At 48.8% G+C, this 27,825-nt stretch overlaps 1 protein-coding gene across 1 annotated transcript in view; it reads left to right on the plus strand.

The window, feature by feature from the left end:
- Window positions 1-27,825, plus strand: part of UVRAG (UV radiation resistance associated) — a 103,375-nt gene that overhangs the window by 8,488 nt on the left and 67,062 nt on the right. Inside the window, exons 2-4 of the mRNA XM_075851339.1 lie at window positions 21,406-21,523; window positions 23,388-23,422; window positions 26,630-26,791. Of these exons, the coding sequence (XP_075707454.1) occupies window positions 21,406-21,523; window positions 23,388-23,422; window positions 26,630-26,791 (315 nt within the window). The remainder of the gene's footprint in view (window positions 1-21,405; window positions 21,524-23,387; window positions 23,423-26,629; window positions 26,792-27,825) is intronic.

A 27,825-nucleotide genomic window follows, 5' to 3' on the forward strand; every position in this document is an offset into this window, starting at 1 on the left:
CACTCCACAGAACACGTCATAGAGAAGCGTCACTCCACAGAACACGTCATAGAGAAGCGTCACTTCACAGAACACGTCACATAGAGAAGCGTCACTCCACAGAACACGTCACATAGAGAAGCGTCACTCCACAGAACACGTCACATAGAGAAGCGTCACTCCACAGAACACGTCACATAGAAAAGCGTCACTCCACAGAACACGTCACATAGAGAACCGTCACTCCACAGAACACGTCACACAGAGAAGCGTCACTCCACAGAACACGTCACTCCACAGAACACGTCACTCCACAGAACACGTCACATAGAGAAGCGTCACTCCACAGAACACGTCACATAGAGAAGCGTCACTCCACAGAACACGTCACATAAAGAAGCGTCACTCCACAGAACACGTCACATAGAGAAGCGTCACTCCACAGAACACGTCACATAGAGAAGCGTCACATAGAGAAGCGTCACTCCACAGAACACGTCACATAGAGAAGCGTCACTCCACAGAACACGTCACATAGAGAAGCGTCACTCCACAGAACACGTCACATAGAGAAGCGTCACTCCACAGAACACGCCACATAGAGAAGCGTCACTCCACAGAACACGTCACATAGAGAAGCGTCACTCCACAGAACACGTCACATAGAGAAGCGTCACTCCACAGAACACGTCACATAGAGAAGCGTCACTCACAGAACACGTCACATAGAGAAGCGTCACTCCACAGAACACGTCATATAGAGAAGCGTCACTCACAGAACACGTCACAGAGAGAAGCGTCACTCCACAGAACACGCCATATAGAGAAGCGTCACTCCACAGAGCACGTCATATAGAGAAGCGTCACTCCACATAACGCGTCACATAGAGAAGCGTCACTCCACAAAACGCGTCACATAGAGAAGCGTCACTTCACAGAACGCGTCACATAGAGAAGCGTCACTCCACAGAACGCGTCACATAGAGAAGCGTCACTCCACAGAACACATCATAGAGAAGCGTCACTCCACAGAACACGTCACATAGAGAAGCGTCACTCCACAGAACACGTCACATAGAGAAGCGTCACTTCACAGAACACGTCACATAGAGAAGCGTCACTCCACAGAACACGTCACATAGAGAAGCGTCACTCCACAGAACACGCCACATAGAGAACCGTCACTCCACAGAACACGTCACTCCACAGAACACGTCACATAGAGAAGCGTCACTCCACAGAACACGTCACATAGAGAAGCGTCACTCCACAGAACACGTCACATAGAGAAGCGTCACTCCACAGAACACGTCACATAGAGAAGCGTCACTCCACAGAACACGTCACATAGAGAAGCGTCACTCCACAGAACACGTCACATAGAGAAGCGTCACTCCACAGAACACGTCACATAGAGAAGCGTCACTCCACAGAACACGTCACATAGAGAAGCTTCACTCCACAGAACACGTCACATAGAGAAGCGTCACTCCACAGAACACGTCACATAGAGAAGCGTCACTCCACAGAACACGTCACATAGAGAAGCGTCACTCCACAGAACACGTCACATAGAGAAGCGTCACTCCACAGAACACGTCACATAGAGAAGCGTCACTCCACAGAACACGTCACATAGAGAAGCGTCACTCCACAGAACACGTCTCCTAGAGAAGCGTCACTCCACAGAACACGTCTCCTAGAGAAGCGTCACTCCACAGAACACGTCTCCTAGAGAAGCGTCACTCCACAGAACACGTCTCCTAGAGAAGCGTCACTCCACAGAACACGTCTCCTAGAGAAGCGTCACTCCACAGAACACGTCTCCTAGAGAAGCGTCACTCCACAGAACACGTCTCCTAGAGAAGCGTCACTTCACAGAACACGTCACATAGAGAAGCGTCACTCCACAGAACACGTCACATAGAGAAGCGTCACTCCACAGAACACGCCACATAGAGAACCGTCACTCCACAGAACACGTCACTCCACAGAACACGTCACATAGAGAAGCGTCACTCCACAGAACACGTCACATAGAGAAGCGTCACTCCACAGAACACGTCATAGAGAAGCGTCACTTCACAGAACAGTCATAGAGAAGCGTCACACCACAGAACACGCCACATAGAGAAGCGTCACATAGAGAAGCGTCACTCCACAGAACACGTCACATAGAGAAGCGTCACTCCACAGAACACGTCACATAGAGAAGCGTCACTCCGCAGAACACGTCATATAGAGAAGCGTCACTCCACAGAACACGCCATATAGAGAAGCGTCACTCTACAGAACACGTCATATAGAGAAGCGTCACTCCACAGAACACGTCACATAGAGAAGCGTCACTCCGCAGAACACGTCACATAGAGAAGCGTCACTCCGCAGAACACGCCACATAGAGAAGCGTCACTCCACAGAACACGTCATATAGAGAAGCGTCACTCAAAAGAACACGTCACATAGAGAAGCGTCACTGCACAGAACACGTCACATAGAGAAGCGTCACTCCACAGAACACGTCACATAGAGAAGCGTCACTCCACAGAACACGTCACATAGAGAAGCGTCACTCCACAGAACACGTCACATAGAGAAGCGTCACTCCACAGAACACGTCTCCTAGAGAAGCGTCACTCCACAGAACACGTCTCCTAGAGAAGCGTCACTCCACAGAACACGTCTCCTAGAGAAGCGTCACTCCACAGAACACGTCTCCTAGAGAAGCGTCACTCCACAGAACACGTCTCCTAGAGAAGCGTCACTCCACAGAACACGTCACATAGAGAAGCGTCACTCCACAGAACACGTCTCCTAGAGAAGCGTCACTCCACAGAACACGTCACATAGAGAAGCGTCACTCCACAGAACACGTCACATAGAGAAGCGTTACTCCACAGAACACGTCACATAGAGAAGCGTCACTCCACAGAACACGTCACATAGAGAAGCGTCACTCCACAGAACACGTCACATAGAGAAGCTTCACTCCACAGAACACGTCACATAGAGAAGCGTCACTCCACAGAACACGTCACATAGAGAAGCGTCACTCCACAGAACACGTCACATAGAGAAGCGTCACTCCACAGAACACGTCACATAGAGAAGCGTCACTCCACAGAACACGTCACATAGAGAAGCGTCACTCCACAGAACACGTCACATAGAGAAGCGTCACTCCACAGAACACGTCTCCTAGAGAAGCGTCACTCCACAGAACACGTCTCCTAGAGAAGCGTCACTCCACAGAACACGTCTCCTAGAGAAGCGTCACTCCACAGAACACGTCTCCTAGAGAAGCGTCACTCCACAGAACACGTCTCCTAGAGAAGCGTCACTCCACAGAACACGTCTCCTAGAGAAGCGTCACTCCACAGAACACGTCTCCTAGAGAAGCGTCACTCCACAGAACACGTCTCCTAGAGAAGCGTCACTCCACAGAACACGTCTCCTAGAGAAGCGTCACTCCACAGAACACGTCTCCTAGAGAAGCGTCACTCCACAGAACACGTCTCCTAGAGAAGCGTCACTCCACAGAACACGTCTCCTAGAGAAGCGTCACTCCACAGAACACGTCTCCTAGAGAAGCGTCACTCCACAGAACACGTCTCCTAGAGAAGCGTCACTCCACAGAACACGTCTCCTAGAGAAGCGTCACTCCACAGAACACGTCTCCTAGAGAAGCGTCACTCCACAGAACACGTCTCCTAGAGAAGCGTCACTCCACAGAACACGTCTCCTAGAGAAGCGTCACTCCACAGAACACGTCTCCTAGAGAAGCGTCACTCCACAGAACACGTCTCCTAGAGAAGCGTCACTCCACAGAACACGTCTCCTAGAGAAGCGTCACTCCACAGAACACGTCTCCTAGAGAAGCGTCACTCCACAGAACACGTCTCCTAGAGAAGCGTCACTCCACAGAACACGTCTCCTAGAGAAGCGTCACTCCACAGAACACGTCTCCTAGAGAAGCGTCACTCCACAGAACACGTCTCCTAGAGAAGCGTCACTCCACAGAACACGTCTCCTAGAGAAGCGTCACTCCACAGAACACGTCTCCTAGAGAAGCGTCACTCCACAGAACACGTCTCCTAGAGAAGCGTCACTCCACAGAACACGTCTCCTAGAGAAGCGTCACTCCACAGAACACGTCTCCTAGAGAAGCGTCACTCCACAGAACACGTCTCCTAGAGAAGCGTCACTCCACAGAACACGTCTCCTAGAGAAGCGTCACTCCACAGAACACGTCTCCTAGAGAAGCGTCACTCCACAGAACACGTCTCCTAGAGAAGCGTCACTCCACAGAACACGTCTCCTAGAGAAGCGTCACTCCACAGAACACGTCTCCTAGAGAAGCGTCACTCCACAGAACACGTCTCCTAGAGAAGCGTCACTCCACAGAACACGTCTCCTAGAGAAGCGTCACTCCACAGAACACGTCTCCTAGAGAAGCGTCACTCCACAGAACACGTCTCCTAGAGAAGCGTCACTCCACAGAACACGTCTCCTAGAGAAGCGTCACTCCACAGAACACGTCTCCTAGAGAAGCGTCACTCCACAGAACACGTCTCCTAGAGAAGCGTCACTCCACAGAACACGTCTCCTAGAGAAGCGTCACTCCACAGAACACGTCTCCTAGAGAAGCGTCACTCCACAGAACACGTCTCCTAGAGAAGCGTCACTCCACAGAACACGTCTCCTAGAGAAGCGTCACTCCACAGAACACGTCTCCTAGAGAAGCGTCACTCCACAGAACACGTCTCCTAGAGAAGCGTCACTCCACAGAACACGTCTCCTAGAGAAGCGTCACTCCACAGAACACGTCTCCTAGAGAAGCGTCACTCCACAGAACACGTCTCCTAGAGAAGCGTCACTCCACAGAACACGTCTCCTAGAGAAGCGTCACTCCACAGAACACGTCTCCTAGAGAAGCGTCACTCCACAGAACACGTCTCCTAGAGAAGCGTCACTCCACAGAACACGTCTCCTAGAGAAGCGTCACTCCACAGAACACGTCTCCTAGAGAAGCGTCACTCCACAGAACACGTCTCCTAGAGAAGCGTCACTCCACAGAACACGTCTCCTAGAGAAGCGTCACTCCACAGAACACGTCTCCTAGAGAAGCGTCACTCCACAGAACACGTCTCCTAGAGAAGCGTCACTCCACAGAACACGTCTCCTAGAGAAGCGTCACTCCACAGAACACGTCTCCTAGAGAAGCGTCACTCCACAGAACACGTCTCCTAGAGAAGCGTCACTCCACAGAACACGTCTCCTAGAGAAGCGTCACTCCACAGAACACGTCTCCTAGAGAAGCGTCACTCCACAGAACACGTCTCCTAGAGAAGCGTCACTCCACAGAACACGTCTCCTAGAGAAGCGTCACTCCACAGAACACGTCTCCTAGAGAAGCGTCACTCCACAGAACACGTCTCCTAGAGAAGCGTCACTCCACAGAACACGTCTCCTAGAGAAGCGTCACTCCACAGAACACGTCTCCTAGAGAAGCGTCACTCCACAGAACACGTCTCCTAGAGAAGCGTCACTCCACAGAACACGTCTCCTAGAGAAGCGTCACTCCACAGAACACGTCATATAGAGAAGCGTCACTCCACAGAACACGTCATATAGAGAAGCGTCACTCCACAGAACACGTCTCCTAGAGAAGCGTCACTCCACAGAACACGTCACACAGAGAAGCGTCACTCCACAGAACACGTTGTAGTGAGGCGCGGGATCATAGACCCCCTTGTAGTGAGGCGCGGGATCATAGACCCCCTTGTAGTGAGGCGCGGGATCATAGACCCCCTTGTAGTGAGGCGCGGGATCATAGACCCCCTTGTAGTGAGGCGCGGGATCATAGACCCCCTTGTAGTGAGGCGCGGGATCATAGACCCCCTTGTAGTGAGGCGCGGGATCATAGACCCCCTTGTAGTGAGGCGCGGGATCATAGACCCCCTTGTAGTGAGGCGCGGGATCATAGACCCCCTTGTAGTGAGGCGCGGGATCATAGACCCCCTTGTAGTGAGGCGCGGGATCATAGACCCCCTTGTAGTGAGGCGCGGGATCATAGACCCCCTTGTAGTGAGGCGCGGGATCATAGACCCCCTTGTAGTGAGGCGCGGGATCATAGACCCCCTTGTAGTGAGGCGCGGGATCATAGACCCCCTTGTAGTGAGGCGCGGGATCATAGACCCCCTTGTAGTGAGGCGCGGGATCATAGACCCCCTTGTAGTGAGGCGCGGGATCATAGACCCCCTTGTAGTGAGGCGCGGGATCATAGACCCCCTTGTAGTGAGGCGCGGGATCATAGACCCCCTTGTAGTGAGGCGCGGGATCATAGACCCCCTTGTAGTGAGGCGCGGGATCATAGACCCCCTTGTAGTGAGGCGCGGGATCATAGACCCCCTTGTAGTGAGGCGCGGGATCATAGACCCCCTTGTAGTGAGGCGCGGGATCATAGACCCCCTTGTAGTGAGGCGCGGGATCATAGACCCCCTTGTAGTGAGGCGCGGGATCATAGACCCCCTTGTAGTGAGGCGCGGGATCATAGACCCCCTTGTAGTGAGGCGCGGGATCATAGACCCCCTTGTAGTGAGGCGCGGGATCATAGACCCCCTTGTAGTGAGGCGCGGGATCATAGACCCCCTTGTAGTGAGGCGCGGGATCATAGACCCCCTTGTAGTGAGGCGCGGGATCATAGACCCCCTTGTAGTGAGGCGCGGGATCATAGACCCCCTTGTAGTGAGGCGCGGGATCATAGACCCCCTTGTAGTGAGGCGCGGGATCATAGACCCCCTTGTAGTGAGGCGCGGGATCATAGACCCCCTTGTAGTGAGGCGCGGGATCATAGACCCCCTTGTAGTGAGGCGCGGGATCATAGACCCCCTTGTAGTGAGGCGCGGGATCATAGACCCCCTTGTAGTGAGGCGCGGGATCATAGACCCCCTTGTAGTGAGGCGCGGGATCATAGACCCCCTTGTAGTGAGGCGCGGGATCATAGACCCCCTTGTAGTGAGGCGCGGGATCATAGACCCCCTTGTAGTGAGGCGCGGGATCATAGACCCCCTTGTAGTGAGGCGCGGGATCATAGACCCCCTTGTAGTGAGGCGCGGGATCATAGACCCCCTTGTAGTGAGGCGCGGGATCATAGACCCCCTTGTAGTGAGGCGCGGGATCATAGACCCCCTTGTAGTGAGGCGCGGGATCATAGACCCCCTTGTAGTGAGGCGCGGGATCATAGACCCCCTTGTAGTGAGGCGCGGGATCATAGACCCCCTTGTAGTGAGGCGCGGGATCATAGACCCCCTTGTAGTGAGGCGCGGGATCATAGACCCCCTTGTAGTGAGGCGCGGGATCATAGACCCCCCTGTAGTGAGGCGCGGGATCATAGACCCCCCTGTAGTGAGGCGCGGGATCATAGACCCCCCTGTAGTGAGGCGCGGGATCATAGACCCCCCTGTAGTGAGGCGCGGGATCATAGACCCCCCTGTAGCGAGGCGCGGGATCATAGACCCCCCTGTAGCGAGGCGCGGGATCATAGACCCCCCTGTAGCGAGGCGCGGGATCATAGACCCCCCTGTAGCGAGGCGCGGGATCATAGACCCCCCTGTAGCGAGGCGCGGGATCATAGACCCCCCTGTAGCGAGGCGCGGGATCATAGACCCCCCTGTAGCGAGGCGCGGGATCATAGACCCCCCTGTAGCGAGGCGCGGGATCATAGACCCCCCTGTTAGGGATTATCAAATGCCGAACTAAAGGCATTCCATTAATTCCTTTAATCCTCTGCTAGTCGTGTAATCTGGAATTTTGAAGGGTCTTTCCGTCATAGATTTATAGGATACCTCATAAATGTCTGATAACGTGCACCTATCTCCCGGACGGGGGTCCACCAACCCCCCCCCCCCCCATCCAGTTTTGTGAGTCGGCGAGTGAGGCCCCATCCTCCTGGCCGGGCCTGGAATCATGGCCCGTGATTGCGGGTACAGCCAGCTGCCGCTGCCCGCCTGCGTTTTCAGGCTGTGCGCCCATACAACGCTTTCCTCCTGAAGATTCTCTGACCTTACAAGTGAGTTTTCTGGACTGTCTCTTTATAGTCCGATAATCTAGAATATTTAATAATCTGTCACCTATTCGGCGTCGCTGATGCTGGATTACTGGAGTTTTTGCTTGTGTATATGGGGCGGCGCATTATTTTGCGAGCACTTTGTTGACTTCATCCCTTTGCTGTATTTTGGCTCTCGCATGCGGTTGAGCGCCGGTATTTCCTCCGCGCTCGTGTTCTGCATCATTGGCATTGTTTGAGCTTGGAAAAGTAGAGCTCAGCCGATGCGACGTGCCAGGAGCCCGGACCGCTCAGGAAATTATTACTTTTTATTATTTCGTTTTTTTTGGAGCTCAAGAATGAAAAAAAACAACAAAACATGAATGTCGTCGCTGTTTCTTGTTTTTTATTTCATGTCGTTCGCTATGTGGTATAAATAACATGTTAGGGTCTGTTCACTGGACTGGGGGATCGCCCTTATCTTACTGCCGCCTGAGGGAGGAGCCGCCATAAAGTTACATCAAACCTGACATAAGTGCTTAGTTTTTCTCCTACGTTCCCGTGCTGAGTCCGCACATTCCCCGGACACGTTTTTCTGGTGGAGTCGTGTCTAAAGGCTGGACGGGATACAAAGGTCACCAAACCTGCAGACCTGTCTGATCTGGTTTTTCTGCATAGTAGAACTCAGTCTATTGCTCCCTGTTATCAGCCTTTTTGAGGAGGGGCGGACTAGGACAGGTAAATACATCCATTTACATGCCACACAATCGAGGACCATGTGTTTTTCATGCACGAACGATCGATGTGACTAATGATCAATATCCCATCGGGTCTATTAATGCGTCGCGGTCAAATCATAGCACGATTTTCACTCCTTGCACAAATGTCTGGTCTGTAGGGAAGCTTGATGAGGTCACGAGGGTGCCCATAGACCACCACTGGAGATGGCAATCAATACACACCAGGGAATATGGGTGGAGGAGAGGGAGGGTGGGGGCTCTTCTCTTAGACTAGAAATTAAAGTGGCATAAAATGTGCTGTGAAACTGAAAAATAAAATTATTTGCGGGCAGATATAGGAAAAAAATCTGATCCCACTTTTTGGAGTTTTGATCCAGCGATCATTGGATACTAATGTATTGCAGTATATTGTTATTCTTACAGGCTTCTGTAACAGCGCGATCGCTGTTCCTGTCCGTTAGTCCCGGGTGTCAGCTGTAGTACACAGCTGACACCCGCTCGATACATCAACCCCCGCATCATGACGTGCTATTAAGTCATAGTGCGCAAAGGGGTTAATGCGCAGCGGATGGTGTGAATATTGCAATTTTCCACTGATGCGCCATTTTAGTGCATAATATGTTGTGCCCAGTTTGTGCCACTGAAGACAAATACCTCATAAAGCATTAAGCGGGTTCCCCCGGGTATGGCGATGCCATATATGTGGGCGCAAACTGCTGTTTGGGGACGCTGCAGGGCTCAGAAGGGAGGGAGCGCCATTTTGCTTTTGGAGTGACAATTTTGCTTGGTAGTTTTTCTGTTTGGGGTTTTGCTGGTATTTCGGTGTATAATGTGGGGGCACATGTAGGCTGGGCAGAGTACATCAGGGTATAATAAGAGGGTATAATCATGGGGTTAATAAATAATCCGCAGATATGTGGCCGGTGTCGCACTTATAAATGGCGCCCGATCTTATCCGCTTTTAGAACACTGCACATTTTGCATCGCCATATTCCTGGGAGCCAGAACTTTTTTTATTTTTTCACCCCCGGAGCTGCGTGACGGCTTATTTGTTGCGGGACAATCTGTAGTTTTCATTGGTACCATTTTGGGGTACATGATTTTTTATTTTTTTTGATCACTTTTTATTAAAAGTTTTTTTTTGCAAGCCGGGTGACCAAAAACAAGCAATTCTGACAATGTTTTTTAGTTTATTTTTTGCGGCGTTCACAGTGGGCTATAAATAACAATTTTACTTTATTCTGCGGGTCGGTACGATTACGGCGATACCAGATGTATATAGGGCTTTTTATGTTTTGCAGCGTTTGCGCAATAAAATCACTTTTTTTTTATATAAAATTTATTTTCTGTGTCACCGTATTCTGAGAGCCGTAACTTTTTTTTATTTCTTACTGAAAAAAGCGGTGCAAGGGCTTGTTTTTTGCGGGACGGGTTGTAGTTTTTATCGGTATTTTCTGGTACATGCCACTTTTTGATCACTTTTTATTCTCTATTTTGGGAGGGGTGGTGACCAAAAAATTCTGGTGTTTTTTTTTTTATTGTTTTTTTTATTTTTTGGGGTGTTCATCGTGCGGGAAAAATAACTTTATAGTTGGGGTTTTCCTATAATGAAAAACTTATTATAGGAAAAAAAACATTTTTTGTTTATATCACTTATAACTTTTTATTTTTACACTTTTTTTTTTTTTTATTACTTTTTTCACTTGTCCCACTAGGGGACACTCAGACTTGCAGCTCTGATCGCTGCTGGAGTACATTACACTACACACGTAGTGTAATGTGTTCTAACTGTCATTGTGACGTGACAGTCACACTGACAGGAAGCCTCGGAGGACCGGCCGGAGGCTGCTACTGCAAGGCTGCTCCTCCGAGTCTTCCGTACATGGCAACCCCCCGGAGGCCATTATCTGGCCTCCGATTGCTACGACAAGCATCGGCAGCCCCCACAATCACTTCATGGGGGCTTCCGATATACTTCAAACCCCTTAAATGCGGCAAACACAATCTGTTGCCGCATTTATGGGGTTAATTGCCTAAATCAGCGGCGATGGTCCGCTGACCGGCAAGACTGGAGTGTCAGCTGTCGGGGACAGCAGACCTCCCGGTTCCCGGACACTGTCCCTCTGCAGGACGTACAGTTGCGGCGCAGCGCGTGAAGAGGTTAATGTGCTGTAAGAGAATATTGAGGTCATAGAGCGAGGGCTGGGTCAGGACCAGAGATGCTGCAGTCGGGTCCTCGTATTACATGACGATCACAGCAGTACCCCAGCTGTTTTGCGTTCCAGCATTGTACCCCTGACCAACGCTGGGGTACCTGCAACATAAAAAAAAAAAAAGTTTGTCGCGCTGACCCTTTTTTTTGTTATTTACAATGGCATGGAATGTAATATAAGAGAGAAGCAGCACAACCACTTTATCCCATTCGCTATTGATGAGATATGAGAGTGCTCCGCAGTACAAGGTCCAGGTACAAGGACTGCACACAGCATGTGAGGGACTGCAGCCCTCTGGTGTTAGTAGAAGATATTGGGGGAGGGGGTATAATTAGTAACTTTTTGTTTTCTGCCACTCGTGACATTTGAATTTTTTTTGTTTTTTTAGTAGGTCTTATCCACTGAAAATTCAGTTTGCAGCTGCCGTATATTTCACTTTCTGGCGCACAGCACAAGATGTGACGAATTTACTAAGAAGCATGGCCTTTTAATAATTTTGTTACATCTTACTCCTGCGGGCTTCCGACTAAGACTAGCGTATGATATGTTAAAGGGAGTATAGAGCTGCTACAATGTAGAAACCAGACTGTAACCGTGACTACAGGGAGTATAGAGCTGCTGCAATGTAGAAACCAGGCTGTAACCGTGACTACAGGGAGTATAGAGCTGCTACAATGTAGAAACCAGACTGTAACCGTGACTACAGGGAGTATAGAGCTGCTACAATGTAGAAACCAGGCTGTAACCGTGACTACAGGGAGTATAGAGCTGCTACAATGTAGAAACCAGGCTGTAACCGTGACTACAGGGCGTATAGAGCTGCTACAATGTAGAAACCAGACTGTAACCGTGACTACAGGGAGTATAGAGCTGCTGCAATGTAGAAACCAGACTAACCGTGACTACAGGGAGTACAGAGCTGCTACAATGTAGAAACCAGGCTGTAACCGTGACTACAGGGAGTATAGAGCTGCTACAATGTAGAAACCAGACTGTAACCGTGACTACAGGGAGTATAGAGCTGCTGCAATGTAGAAACCAGGCGTTAACCGTGACTACAGGGCGTATAGAGCTGCTACAATGTAGAAACCAGGCTGTAACCGTGACTACAGGGAGTGTAGAGCTGCTACAATGTAGAAACCAGACTGTAACCGTGACTACGGGGAGTACAGAGCTGCTACAATGTAGAAACCAGGCTGTAACCGTGACTACAGGGAGTATAGAGCTGCTGCAATGTAGAAACCAGGCTGTAACCGTGACTACAGGGAGTATAGAGCTGCTACAATGTAGAAACCAGACTGTAACCGTGACTACAGGGCGTATAGAGCTGCTACAATGTAGAAACCAGACTGTAACCGTGACTACAGGGAGTATAGAGCTGCTACAATGTAGAAACCAGACTGTAACCGTGACTACAGGGCGTATAGAGCTGCTACAATGTAGAAACCAGGCTGTAACCGTGACTACAGGGAGTATAGAGCTGCTACAATGTAGAAACCAGACTGTAACCGTGACTACAGGGCGTATAGAGCTGCTACAATGTAGAAACCAGGCTGTAACCGTGACTACAGGGAGTATAGAGCTGCTACAATGTAGAAACCAGACTGTAACCGTGACTACAGGGCGTATAGAGCTGCTGCAATGTAGAAACCAGGCTGTAACCGTGACTACAGGGAGTATAGAGCTGCTACAATGTAGAAACCAGACTGTAACTGTGACTACAGGGCGTATAGAGCTGCTACAATGTAGAAACCAGACTGTAACCGTGACTACAGGGAGTATAGAGCTGCTACAATGTAGAAACCAGACTGTAACCGTGACTACAGGGAGTATAGAGCTGCTGCAATGTAGAAACCAGACTAACCGTGACTACAGGGAGTACAGAGCTGCTACAATGTAGAAACCAGACTGTAACCGTGACTACAGGGCGTATAGAGCTGCTGCAATGTAGAAACCAGACTAACCGTGACTACAGGGAGTATAGAGCTGCTACAATGTAGAAACCAGGCTGTAACCGTGACTACAGGGAGTATAGAGCTGCTACAATGTAGAAACCAGGCTGTAACCGTGACTACAGGGCGTATAGAGCTGCTACAATGTAGAAACCAGACTAACCGTGACTACAGGGAGTATAGTGCTGCTACAATGTAGAAACCAGGCTGTAACCGTGACTACAGGGAGTATAGAGCTGCTACAATGTAGAAACCAGACTAACCGTGACTACAGGAAGTATAGAGCTGCTACAATGTAGAAACCAGACTGTAACCGTGACTACAGGGAGTATAGAGCTGCTGCAATGTAGAAACCAGACTAACCGTGACTACAGGGAGTATAGAGCTGCTACAATGTAGAAACCAGACTGTAACCGTGACTACAGGGCGTATAGAGCTGCTACAATGTAGAAACCAGACTAACCGTGACTACAGGGAGTATAGAGCTGCTACAATGTAGAAACCAGGCTGTAACCGTGACTACAGGGAGTATAGAGCTGCTACAATGTAGAAACCAGACTAACCGTGACTACAGGAAGTATAGAGCTGCTACAATGTAGAAACCAGGCTGTAACCGTGACTACAGGGCGTGTAGAGCTGCTACAATGTAGAAACCAGGCTGTAACGGTGACTACAGGGAGTATAGAGCTGCTACAATGTAGAAACCAGACTAACCGTGACTACAGGGAGTATAGAGCTGCTACAATGTAGAAACCAGACTGTAACCGTGACTACAGGGAGTATAGAGCTGCTGCAATGTAGAAACCAGACTAACCGTGACTACAGGGAGTATAGAGCTGCTACAATGTAGAAACCAGACTGTAACCGTGACTACAGGGAGTACAGAGCTGCTGCAATGTAGAAACCAGGCTGTAACCGTGACTACAGGGCGTATAGAGCTGCTACAATGTAGAAACCAGACTGTAACCGTGACTACAGGGCGTATAGAGCTGCTACAATGTAGAAACCAGACTAACCGTGACTACAGGGAGTATAGAGCTGCTACAATGTAGAAACCAGGCTGTAACCGTGACTACAGGGAGTATAGAGCTGCTACAATGTAGAAACCAGACTAACCGTGACTACAGGGAGTATAGAGCTGCTACAATGTAGAAACCAGGCTGTAACCGTGACTACAGGGAGTATAGAGCTGCTACAATGTAGAAACCAGACTAACCGTGACTACAGGGAGTATAGAGCTGCTACAATGTAGAAACCAGACTGTAACCGTGACTACAGGGCGTATAGAGCTGCTACAATGTAGAAACCAGGCTGTAACCGTGACTACAGGGAGTATAGAGCTGCTACAATGTAGAAACCAGACTGTAACCGTGACTACAGGGCGTATAGAGCTGCTACAATGTAGAAACCAGGCTGTAACCGTGACTACAGGGAGTATAGAGCTGCTACAATGTAGAAACCAGACTGTAACCGTGACTACAGGGCGTATAGAGCTGCTGCAATGTAGAAACCAGGCTGTAACCGTGACTACAGGGAGTATAGAGCTGCTACAATGTAGAAACCAGACTGTAACTGTGACTACAGGGCGTATAGAGCTGCTACAATGTAGAAACCAGACTGTAACCGTGACTACAGGGAGTATAGAGCTGCTACAATGTAGAAACCAGACTGTAACCGTGACTACAGGGAGTATAGAGCTGCTGCAATGTAGAAACCAGACTAACCGTGACTACAGGGAGTACAGAGCTGCTACAATGTAGAAACCAGACTGTAACCGTGACTACAGGGCGTATAGAGCTGCTGCAATGTAGAAACCAGACTAACCGTGACTACAGGGAGTATAGAGCTGCTACAATGTAGAAACCAGGCTGTAACCGTGACTACAGGGAGTATAGAGCTGCTACAATGTAGAAACCAGGCTGTAACCGTGACTACAGGGCGTATAGAGCTGCTACAATGTAGAAACCAGACTAACCGTGACTACAGGGAGTATAGTGCTGCTACAATGTAGAAACCAGGCTGTAACCGTGACTACAGGGAGTATAGAGCTGCTACAATGTAGAAACCAGACTAACCGTGACTACAGGAAGTATAGAGCTGCTACAATGTAGAAACCAGACTGTAACCGTGACTACAGGGAGTATAGAGCTGCTGCAATGTAGAAACCAGACTAACCGTGACTACAGGGAGTATAGAGCTGCTACAATGTAGAAACCAGACTGTAACCGTGACTACAGGGCGTATAGAGCTGCTACAATGTAGAAACCAGACTAACCGTGACTACAGGGAGTATAGAGCTGCTACAATGTAGAAACCAGGCTGTAACCGTGACTACAGGGAGTATAGAGCTGCTACAATGTAGAAACCAGACTAACCGTGACTACAGGAAGTATAGAGCTGCTACAATGTAGAAACCAGGCTGTAACCGTGACTACAGGGCGTGTAGAGCTGCTACAATGTAGAAACCAGGCTGTAACGGTGACTACAGGGAGTATAGAGCTGCTACAATGTAGAAACCAGACTAACCGTGACTACAGGGAGTATAGAGCTGCTACAATGTAGAAACCAGACTGTAACCGTGACTACAGGGAGTATAGAGCTGCTGCAATGTAGAAACCAGACTAACCGTGACTACAGGGAGTATAGAGCTGCTACAATGTAGAAACCAGACTGTAACCGTGACTACAGGGCGTATAGAGCTGCTACAATGTAGAAACCAGACTAACCGTGACTACAGGGAGTATAGAGCTGCTACAATGTAGAAACCAGGCTGTAACCGTGACTACAGGGAGTATAGAGCTGCTACAATGTAGAAACCAGACTAACCGTGACTACAGGGAGTATAGAGCTGCTACAATGTAGAAACCAGGCTGTAACCGTGACTACAGGGAGTATAGAGCTGCTACAATGTAGAAACCAGACTAACCGTGACTACAGGGAGTATAGAGCTGCTACAATGTAGAAACCAGACTGTAACCGTGACTACAGGGAGTACAGAGCTGCTACAATGTAGAAACCAGGCTGTAACCGTGACTACAGGGAGTATAGAGCTGCTACAATGTAGAAACCAGGCTGTAACCGTGACTACAGGGAGTACAGAGCTGCTACAATGTAGAAACCAGACTGTAACCGTGACTACAGGGCGTATAGAGCTGCTACAATGTAGAAACCAGACTGTAACCGTGACTACAGGGAGTACAGAGCTGCTACAATGTAGAAACCAGGCTGTAACCGTGACTACAGGGAGTATAGAGCTGCTACAATGTAGAAACCAGGCTGTAACCGTGACTACAGGGCGTGTAGAGCTGCTACAATGTAGAAACCAGGCTGTAACCCTGACTACAGGGCGTATAGAGCTGCTACAATGTAGAAACCAGGCTGTAACCGTGACTACAGGGAGTATAGAGCTGCTACAATGTAGAAACCAGACTAACCGTGACTACAGGGAGTACAGAGCTGCTACAATGTAGAAACCAGGCTGTAACCGTGACTACAGGGAGTATAGAGCTGCTACAATGTAGAAACCAGGCTGTAACCGTGACTACAGGGCGTGTAGAGCTGCTACAATGTAGAAACCAGGCTGTAACCCTGACTACAGGGCGTATAGAGCTGCTACAATGTAGAAACCAGGCTGTAACCGTGACTACAGGGAGTATAGAGCTGCTGCAATGTAGAAACCAGGCTGTAACCGTGACTACAGGGAGTATAGAGCTGCTGCAATGTAACATTAGAGATCATGTATAGTCAGAGTTTTCATTTATGGTGTGAAGTCGTTGACTGGAGATTTGTGTTCTTGTAATCTGTTCGCCCTTTGATTACATGGTAACACCGCTTCTCTAACAAGACTTTACTTTGTGCCACATCACATGATGTGAACTTCTCCCCAGTCACGTGGTGCCGCTTATTAAACACAGTAATGCGGAGAAAACGTCTTGGAATCTGGGAGATATTCAGACCACATGATCCATACATGTGATGAGCGGTGTGCCATACGTATCGCATCTCCTGCTTTCCAGCTGTATATTCAGTGTATGCCGCCACTTGGTCGCATTGTGAAAGATTTGGGGATTAAAACATTTTAGGAACAGAATAATTCACATCTGACCTGTTAAATGTCACCTCCAGGCGCCCCCATAGATTGTAGTTGTAGATGCAGGATTTCTTATTGAGGACTTTCATGGTCTGTATACTCGTCCTTTTAGGTTATAATGTCTTACGTTGATTGATGTCCCTCCATTTCTCATTTGGGGGCCTTTACCACTGTTCATCCTGAGCCTCCTGGTTCATGACCAGCCTTATTTATGCTGTACACCAGTGGTTGTTCTCCATGTATTATGGGCCACGGAGGCATAAAGAAACAATTTGCATGTCTGTTCATAGCCCTTAAAAACAGCGCCACACCTGTCCATTGGTTGTGTCTGGTATTGCAGCTCCGCTTCATTAAAGTGTGGACAGGAGTGGCGCTGTTTTTATAAGAAAGCCGCCATGTTTTTCTTATACTGTACAACCCCTTCCTGCACCACGCTGTACTATTAGCAAGCGAGAATGGCGAGGACTGGATTTCTGTGGCCGCACCATCTTCAGCAGGTGTCAGCTGTAACATACAGCTGACACCCTTTTGCAATGGCTGGGATTGGAGTTGACTCTGTAGCCGGACATCAGATGCTGCGGTTAATACTGACCTCGCACCTAAGTGGCTCTACAGAGGAAGAAGGCTCCCTCTAAGCTCCTTATCAATGGCCCCCTCTAAGCTCCTTATCAATGGCCCCCTCTAAGCTCCTTATCAATGGCCCCCTCTAAGCTCCTTATCAATGGCCCCCTCTAAGCTCCTTATCAATGGCCCCCTCTAAGCTCCTTATCAATGGCCCCCTCTAAGCTCCTTATCAATGGCCCCCTCTAAGCTCCTTATCAATGGCTCCCTCTAAGTTCCTTATCAATGGCCCCCTCTAAGCTCCTTATCAATGGCCCCCTCTAAGCTCCTTATCAATGGCCCCCTCTAAGCTCCTTATCAATGGCCCCCTCTAAGCTCCTTATCAATGGCCCCCTCTAAGCTCCTTATCAATGGCCCCCTCTAAGCTCCTTATCAATGGCCCCCAGGTCTCCTGGGCAGAAAAAAGGCTCCTGCTTAGGCGCTCCTGTATTGGCGGTGATCCTCATAGGATTTTTAGGTAAAAAAAAAAAAACAACTTGCATTCGCGGGGAAAAAAAACTTTTGTTTTTTTATTGGTTTTTATTTTTCTATTAACCCTTTCAGGGCCGGACAAATTTTCGTTTGTTTTTTCCTTCCCGCCTTCAAAAAGTCTTAACTCGTTTTATTTTTTTTCGTCGACAGTCATATGAGTGCTTAATTTTTACGGGACAAGTTGTACTTTCTAATGCCGCTATTTAATATTATGTGCGATGCACTGGAAAGCTGGAAAAAAAATCATAATGGGGTGGAATTGGAAAATAAACAGCAGTTTCTTCATTATCATGCGGGTTTTTTTTTTTACGATGTACAATGTACGGTGAAAATGACACGTTACCTTTGTTCTGCGGGTCAGTACGATCACGGTGATACCAAATTTATATAGTTTTTGTTCTGTTTTGGTACCTTTTTTATAAAAAAAATTATAATTTTTTAAAAAGTTTGAAAGAAACAAATAATTTTTTGCATCACCATATTGTGACCCCCATAAGTTTATTATTTTTTTATTTTTTTTTTTTATTATAGATCTGTGTACAGAGATGTGTAAGGCGACTTTTTGTACGTGGAAAGATGACGGTTTTTATTGATACAATTTGGGGAACGTCTGGCATTTCAATCACTTCTTATTCCATTTTTTTTGTGGGGGTTGAAGTGGCAAAGAAAAACCGATTCGGCCATTTTGACCTTTTTTCCCGCTACGACGTTCACCATATTGGAAAAAAATGTTTTTATAGCTCCAGCGGTTTCAGACGCGGGGATACCTAACGTGTTTATGTTTTATTTTTATGTGATCTAGGGAAAGGGGGGTGATTTGAATTTTTACATTTTTCAAATTTTTTTTTTAACTTTTATTTAGCTCCGCCCTAGAGAGTTTGATCCTCCGATCATTAGATCGCTTATGCCGTAGACTGCAATATCACAATATTGCAGTCTGGCAAAATGAGTGCATTGCTATTGAGACCTGCCACCGGCATCTGAGGGGTTAAATGCTTGCTGATTGCATGCATTGCCGCTGGGTCCCTGCTGTGTAATATATCAGAGACCCGGCGGCTATGGCGCCCAATCCGCTTCTGAGCGAGCGCCATCTTTAAATACCCTTTCCCAACTTAAGGCTCTGTCACCAGATTATAAGTGCCCTGTCTCCTACATAATATGATTGGCGCTGTAATGTAGATCACAACAGTGGTTTTTATTTAGAAAAACGATCATTTTTGACGGAGTTATGACCTATTTTAGCTTTATGCTAATGAGTTTCTCAATCGACAACCGGGCGTGTTTTACGATATAATCAAGTGGGCGTTGTACAGAGGAGTGTATGGCGCTGACCAATCAGTGACCAATCAGTGACCAATCAGCGTCATACACTTCTCTCCATTCATTTACACAGCACATAGTGATCTTACTAGATCACTATGTGCAGCCACATACACAAACGTTACTCAAGTGTCCTGACAATGAATATACATTACCTCCAGCCAGGACGTGATGTCTATTCACAATCCTAACACTTCGCTAATACAATCCCGACACTACAGCACAGGAAGCGTAATCTCGTTTTAAATGACAGTTTACAGCGTAATCTCGCGAGATTACGCTTGCTGTGCTGTAAATCTCACACAAACGTTACCGAAGTGTCAGGATTGTGAATAGACACCGCGTCCTGGCTGGAGGTGATGTCTATTCATTATCAGGACACTGCAGTAACGTTAATGTGTGTGTGTATGTGGCTGCACATAGTGATCTATTAAGATCGCTATGTGCTGTATAAATGAATGGAGAGGAGTGCATGACGCTGATTGGTCACTGATTGGTCAGCGTCAGACACTTCTCTCTACAACGCCCACTTGGTCATATAGTAAAACACGCCCAGTTGTCCATTAAGAAACTCATTAGCATAAAGCTAAAATAGGTCATAACTCCGTCAAAAATGATCGTTTTTCTAAATAAAAAACACTGCTGTAATCTACATTACCGCGCCGATCACATCATGTACAAGAGAGGCCACTTATAATGTGGTGACAGAGCCTTTAAATAGGCATATTAGCGATAGGAAAGGGTTAAACTGAAACCCGTCTTCACATCGCACCAAGGTCTTCATCAGGCATATCTTGGTGCGAGGTCGAAAAGCGTTGATGGAGGGGCTCGTGCGTCCGTCGAATTCTACTAATGCACTGCATCCTTCTCTCGTTTACTGGGAGCCCCTGGATAACCGGCGGCGGCACTACGAGATGAAATAAAATGGGGCAGAACTTCTAAACACTGAATATTAGTAAGTGCCATATATCCCCCTGTGAAAAACATTATAGCGCTCGTACCAACACTCGTCCTAGATCATTGTCCCTCGTAGTCAGCGATCAACTATATATAAGCAACCGCTGATCGCATCTTTTACGTGGCCAGAAAAAATGGTCGCTAGTCGGCATCGCCTCTTGATGCGAATGGTGGATGTTCTGCCGACAGGATGGGGACGAACGATTGTCTTCACTATCACCTGGGGCATGATGGGATAGTTGCCATCTATCTACTCCCTTGTTTCTTCCTGATTCATGAATAGAATGCCAGAGGTCAAGTGAAAACTGACACTTGCACATGTAGAGCAGTAAGGGAGAGGGAGCAGGGGGGTGACTATAATTACATAACTATACAACGTTCTATGCCATTCTGGAGCTCTAGAAAGCTGGGTGACCACTCACACGAGGACGTCTGCATATCACGGGGAAGTTTTAGCCTTGTCCGAATACAAATAATCTTTGTCTCTCTTACATTTCACAATTCATTTAAGATTACAAGAAGCGTAATTATAAAAGGCTCCTTTGTGGACCTAAAGTTACAAATTGACTGCCTGCAGCTCCTCTGTTCCTGTGTCCCCATGACAACACTTCCTGTGCTGTGACCTTGGCCAGCTTTGTCATAGGGGCATTGGTCCAAATCCCCGTTCTCACCAGTTGTATGTATGTGGCCATTGATATGGATGGTAGAGATTTGGGGCCTTCTGCTCAAACTGTTCTGACAAAATGCGTCCGTGTTACCCATGGCAACCACGATAAAAGCTGGAATCTGATAGGTTGCCACGTTTATAGACATATGGCCCTATAACAAGGCCAGGGCACTGGCAGGAAGTGTTGTCAGGAGGACACGAGTAGTGGACAAGTAACTTCAAGCACAAGACTTTATAAAGATATTTGGGGAGGCATTTTTCACGCACTTCTCGTCGTTTTTGCTGTCACATGATAAATGATATTTCTCATTCTGCTGCAATCTAATTATCGGTTTAATTTTCGTTTAGCGACGGCTTCGCCACCTGCGGAATATTGCAGCGCGGAACATTGTGAGCAAGAACGGGTACCGCCTGCTGGATACGTACTTCACGCTACACTTGCTTGACGGTGAAAAAATGTACAAAGGTGCGTAAGTGAATGTGAGACACGTAGTCTGTATGTAAGGCCGGCGAGCCAGCGCACGTGCCCAGTGTAGACGGAGATAAGACGGGAAAGTTGTGGATATGATGTATCAAGGATTTCTGTATGTGGGAGGTCCAGCTGCGTTAGTAACTTGGGAGCGTTTTGATATCTACTTGGTGCCGAGTTGTGACAGGACCATGGGGGATGTGTAAGGTACCGGAGGCGTTGCTAGGGTCTTAAGACACGTTACCTGGATAGATGTTATTTATTAAATTACATTCGTTGCTACAGAACATACAGGAAAATCCAGCACTGATCAGACGCCGTCACGTGCAAAATTCACAAAAAATACATCCAGGGACTTACAGGTGACGTCTTCTCTTGGAGACGTTCTCTTTCCTCCTCTTCTTCACCCGCCCAGACAGCCCAGCACCGACTCGTCTCTTCAGAGTTTGATCTTCGGTTCCTCACTTTTCCATCATCCTCCCCATCATCTCAACACAAACTTCCCATCCTGGTGCCTTAACGGTGTGACCCTCCTGCTACCTGATACTGCGCCTGCTGTGCAAAAATAATAGTGTTGCACTCATAGCGTCCCCTAAATAATTGTGAACTATACTTATAGTAATTAGTGCCACACACTGTGCCCCTGACAGTAATTAGTGCCACACACTGTGCCCCTGACAGTAATTAGTGCCACACACTGTGCCCCTGACAGTAATTAGTGCCACACACTGTGCCCCTGACAGTAATTAGTGCCACACATTGTGCCCCTGACAGTAATTAGTGCCACACATTGTGCCCCTGACAGTAATTAGTGCCACACATTGTGCCCCTGACAGTAATTAGTGCCACACATTGTGCCCCTGACAGTAATTAGTGCCACACACTGTGCCCCTGACAGTAATTAGTGCCACACACTGTGCCCCTGACAGTAATTAGTGCCACACACTGTGCCCCTGACAGTAATTAGTGCCACACACTGTGCCCCTGAAAAGTAATTAGTGCCACACACTGTGCCCCTGACAGTAATTAGTGCCACACACTGTGCCCCTGACAGTAATTAGTGCCACACACTGTGCCCCTGACAGTAATTAGTGCCACACACTGTGCCCCTGACAGTAATTAGTGCCACACACTGTGCCCCTGACAGTAATTAGTGCCACACACTGTGCCCCTGACAGTAATTAGTGCCACACACTGTGCCCCTGACAGTAATTAGTGCCACACACTGTGCCCCTGACAGTAATTAGTGCCACACACTGTGCCTCTAACATTAATAATGCCAGCATTTATTGCCCTCTAACATTAATTTTACCCACGTTGTTTCAACAAAATAATTGTACCAGTCGGTGCCCCCATAGTGGCAGTGTGCCGCTAACATTAATAGTGCCAACCGTGTCCCCAAAAATAACTGCTAAGCATAGTGCTCCCATAGTGACCCCCTTGTGTTCCCGAAAGTGCCCTAAAGCAGAGTGCCTTTGTGTGGCAAGAAAAGGAAAAACTAAAAATACCTTACCCCAGTCCCAGGTCGCAAACAGCGGTGATGGCCTCTTCTGGGTTGCGGGATGGCGCAGACTGGCACGTTGATGTCATCGCTCCTGCCTACACTGGAGACATAGGCCACAGGCCTAAAGTGAGCCTCGGGTCTGCGAGGGTGAGCTGGGGGGCACGGAGCTGATGGCTCCTAAGCGTCAGTGCAGATTTCAACCGGAGAACGTGGATAAAGTTGAAAGTGGAGCTGGTCACGGACACCCGATCTACTTGGGACCCGTCGTTGCTCGACCTGTCGGGGGTTAGGGAAATATTAGGACACATACATGTCATTTATGGGAAATTTTGATGATTATTTTTGTTTTTTTTGCAGAATTTTACAAGAGTGAAGTGGTGAAGGACTCGCTGGTAAGTCCTCTCATCCATTGTGTAATCTCACAGGCGCAGGGTTATTATGCCGTTTACAAGAAGTTTTGGCATAAGCAAAGGAAAGCCGCAAATCTAAACGTTCCAAAAAAAATTCTACTTTTCTGGGCACTTGCCAAATGTAAAAATGTGCCGCAAAAAGTGGGCGTGGTCTCTGAGCGGTCATCGTTTTTAGTAAAATGTATTAAGCGGAAAATTGTCAAACTTCTATGAGCCCTTTTCCCCAATGACATCATTATTACAGTATCGAAAATCCCCTGGTATTGTATAATGAAAAGTTCGGCATCTTTCTAGTATTTTATTATTAAATTTTTTATATTCCCTATTTTCGAGATCTCTGCTTGCTTTGAATGAATGGAAACATTCTTATTTACATCCAGAGGCCGAATTCCTGTACAGGCCTAATACACTTCACAGCTGAGGGTTTGTTACAGTTTAATCCAATCCAGATAACCCTCCATGATATAAACTGCCTGCACTCCAGATAGATAAGTTTTACCTTCGCTGAGACATTGTAGCAAACTATTAGGACAGGAGAGAGATTTGTCTTGCATCTGGGAGGTAAATCCATCAGATTGTCTAGACTGGAAAACTATTGTAACAAAGGAGTGTTCACTCTGTACAGATTCCTATTCACTGAGAGAAAGCAGAGATCTAAAGGATGGGGAGGAATTGAAAAGCTAAATATATTAGAAAGTGGTAGAATGTTTTATTCTACATATTAACCCCTGACTTGCCAGAAACTTGACAATTTTCCCCCGAAAGTTTAATAAGAGACCTCTACGAAACATTGACCGTAAGTCCCGATCGCCGCCGCAGAGCAAACCTCTATCATACAGATCTGAATGTTTTAGTAACATTTCGTGTCTTTTCCGTAAGTTAACAATCATCGCTTATGAAAAGGCCTTGTTCACACAGCGTGTATTCGACGAGTTTTACGCGCTGAAAAACATGTAAAAAACGCATTCTTTAAGTTTCCCATTGACATCAATGTGGAAGCGCATAGTAGTGCATACGAAGCGTTTATTAGCGTCAGGTCAATTCTTGGCGCATAAAACATGTCAACGCAACTAATTCCCATAATCCATAAGAGTACGAATTACGCACCAAAAAAACGCGTCTAAAACCCTAGCGTTTTAAAAAGCACTTTACAAAAACGCTAGCACGTCGTTTTTTTTTTGTGTTTTTTTTTAGCGCCGCGTGAACAAGTCCAACAAGGAAAGAGATGTCGTGATTACAGAACATACACCAGGCAATGGGTTAAAACAATGTTGGACCAAACTGGAGACTGCTGGGGAGTTTGTGGAGGCATCTGCTGGGACTACTGGGGAAGTGTGGAGACGGCTGGGACTACTGGGGAAGTGTGGGGGCTGCTGCGACTGCTGGGGAAGTGTGGGGGCTGCTGCGACTACTGGGGAAGTGTGGGGGCTGCTGCGACTACTGGGGAAGTGTGGAGACCGCTGCGACTATTGGGGAAGTGTGGAGGCCGCTGCGACTACTGGGGAAGTGTGGAGGCTGCTGCGACTACTGGGGGAAGTGTGGAGGCTGCTGCGACTACTGGGGAAGTGTGGAGGCTGCTGCGACTACTGGGGAAGTGTGGAGGCTGCTGCGACTACTGGGGAAGTGTGGAGGCTGCTGCGACTACTGGGGAAGTGTGGAGGCTGCTGCGACTACTGGGGAAGTGTGGAGGCTGCTGCGACTACTGGGGAAGTGTGGAGGCTGCTGCGACTACTGGGGAAGTGTGGAGGCTGCTGCGACTACTGGGGAAGTGTGGAGGCTGCTGCGACTACTGGGGAAGTGTGGAGGCTGCTGCGACTACTGGGGAAGTGTGGAGGCTGCTGCGACTACTGGGGAAGTGTGGAGGCTGCTGCGACTACTGGGGAAGTGTGGAGGCTGCTGCGACTACTGGGGAAGTGTGGAGGCTGCTGCGACTACTGGGGAAGTGTGGAGGCTGCTGCGACTACTGGGGAAGTGTGGGGGCTGCTGCGACTACTGGGGAAGTGGGGGCTGCTGCGACTACTGGGGAAGTGTGGGGGCTGCTGCGACTACTGGGGAAGTGTGGGGGCTGCTGCGACTACTGGGGAAGTGTGGGGGCTGCTGCGACTACTGGGGAAGTGTGGGGGCTGCTGCGACTACTGGGGAAGTGTGGGGGCTGCTGCGACTACTGGGGAAGTGTGGGGGCTGCTGCGACTACTGGGGAAGTGTGGGGGCTGCTGCGACTACTGGGGAAGTGTGGGGGCTGCTGCGACTACTGGGGAAGTGTGGGGGCTGCTGCGACTACTGGGGAAGTGTGGGGGCTGCTGCGACTACTGGGGAAGTGTGGGGGCTGCTGCGACTACTGGGGAAGTGTGGGGGCTGCTGCGACTACTGGGGAAGTGTGGGGGCTGCTGCGACTACTGGGGAAGTGTGGGGGCTGCTGCGACTACTGGGGAAGTGTGGGGGCTGCTGCGACTACTGGGGAAGTGTGGGGGCTGCTGCGACTACTGGGGAAGTGTGGGGGCTGCTGCGACTACTGGGGAAGTGTGGGGGCTGCTGCGACTACTGGGGAAGTGTGTGGGGGTGTCAGGGACGCTGAGAGGAGAGAGTGGGAGCCAAATTTTACTACTAGAACAGCACTATTCTTCCCTGACTGCAGTGTTGACCCGGCCCTACAACGCTACGTTGCTGACTATTGAAGCCTCTACTAGACCTGGCTTAGATTTGTCCAGACCTTGGTTATACTTTATCACCTTCTAGTGTATAAGGGTCCTGTTCTCGGAGGACCCTGGGCATGGGCTGTGTAAACGAGCGCCGATCAGCGAGACTGCTTGGTAATCGGCGCTCGTTGGCTCCTCTCATAAGGAGCTGTGATCAGTGATGTGTGGGGACGATCGCTCGTTACTCCGATTGTTCGTCCCCGTACATGTCTATTGTGTCGGCAGCGCATTATTTACACCGGGAGATGCGCTGCCAACAACCATAATGTTTTCAGCTGCATAAACGATACGATCAGTAGATGAATGAGCGTTTGCTGGTTAATCGGCTGATCGTTGCCCTGATTACACAGGACCATGATCGGGAAGGAGCGCTCCTATGTCGCCTGCATAGTCTTCAGATGTCATTTCTGGGATCGGGGGCTTGGAAACAAAGTTCGGAATATTTGATGAGCAGATTCTCCATTCTTGATGTCGACTTTATTTCTCTCTGCAGAATCCAACATGGAGAAGCCTCGACTTCGGGTTGATGCCGGACCGGCTGGACACGTCTCTGTCCTGCTTCATCGTCCGGATATGGGGTGGCAAAAATGAGGATTATCGCCTGTTAATCGAGTGGAAGGTGAATCTGGATGGACTCAAGTACCTCGGTCCACAGGTAAGAAATCGTGAGAACCTGCTGGGTGATGATTCGTGTCCTCGCTGCCTGGTTTATTGGGATTATTCCTAAATCACACGTTTATGGCATGTCCACCGGATATGCCATAAATGTCCGATGGGTACAGGTCCCACCTCTGGGGCCCGCACCTAAATTGAGAATGGGGGTCCCTAGGCAGGCAGGTCGTGGGACCACCGGTCACATAGGTTCTGTAATATTAATTATGCAACATTACTGCAGTAGATTTAACCCCTTCGTGTACCCAGACGTGCTGGGGGTGATGTTCAGAGCGCGCTCCATATGCTGCGGGTGTCGGCTGTGTTTTACAGCTGACACCCGGGACTGACAGCCAGGAACAGCGATCGCGCTGTTTCTGGCTGTTTAACCCCTCAAATGCTGTGGTCAATCGCGACCGCAGCATCTGAGGTGCTGAAAAGAGGGGGTTGTCATGGCAGCCCAGGGGTCTAATGAAGGCCCCCAGGACTGCTTTCACTCTGCCTCTGCTAAGCGCTGCCTGCGGCCTGTAAAAATGACAATATACTGCAATACGTTGGCATTGCAGTGTATTGTACCAGCGATCTAATGAGATTTGCATCCTGGAAAGTGTTGTCTTTACACCAGGCACATACATCTGATGTAGGAAACGCCAACTGCCACCTGCATTATCAGGAGCTCTACTAAACGGTTAGGGCATGACCACACGTGGCGGATTTCCTCCGCAACTGTCCGCATCAATGCCGCACCTAATCCGGGTTGCGGATTACGGCTGCGAATCTGCCCAAAATGTGCAGTAAATTGATGCGGACTAGCTGCTGCGGACTGCGGGAAAAGTGCTTCCCTTCTCCCTATCAGTGCAGGATAGAGAGAAGGGACAGCACTTTCCCTAGTGAAAGTAAACGAATTTCATACTTACCGGCCGTTGTCTTGGTGACGCGTCCCTCTTTAGGCATCCAGCCCGACCTCCCTGGATGACGCGCCAGTCCATGTGACCGCTGCAGCCTGTGCTTGGCCTGTGATTGGCTGCAGCCTGTACT

Source organism: Rhinoderma darwinii, chromosome 2, assembly GCF_050947455.1.
Source record: "Rhinoderma darwinii isolate aRhiDar2 chromosome 2, aRhiDar2.hap1, whole genome shotgun sequence".
Taxonomy (NCBI): Eukaryota; Metazoa; Chordata; class Amphibia; order Anura; family Rhinodermatidae; genus Rhinoderma; species Rhinoderma darwinii.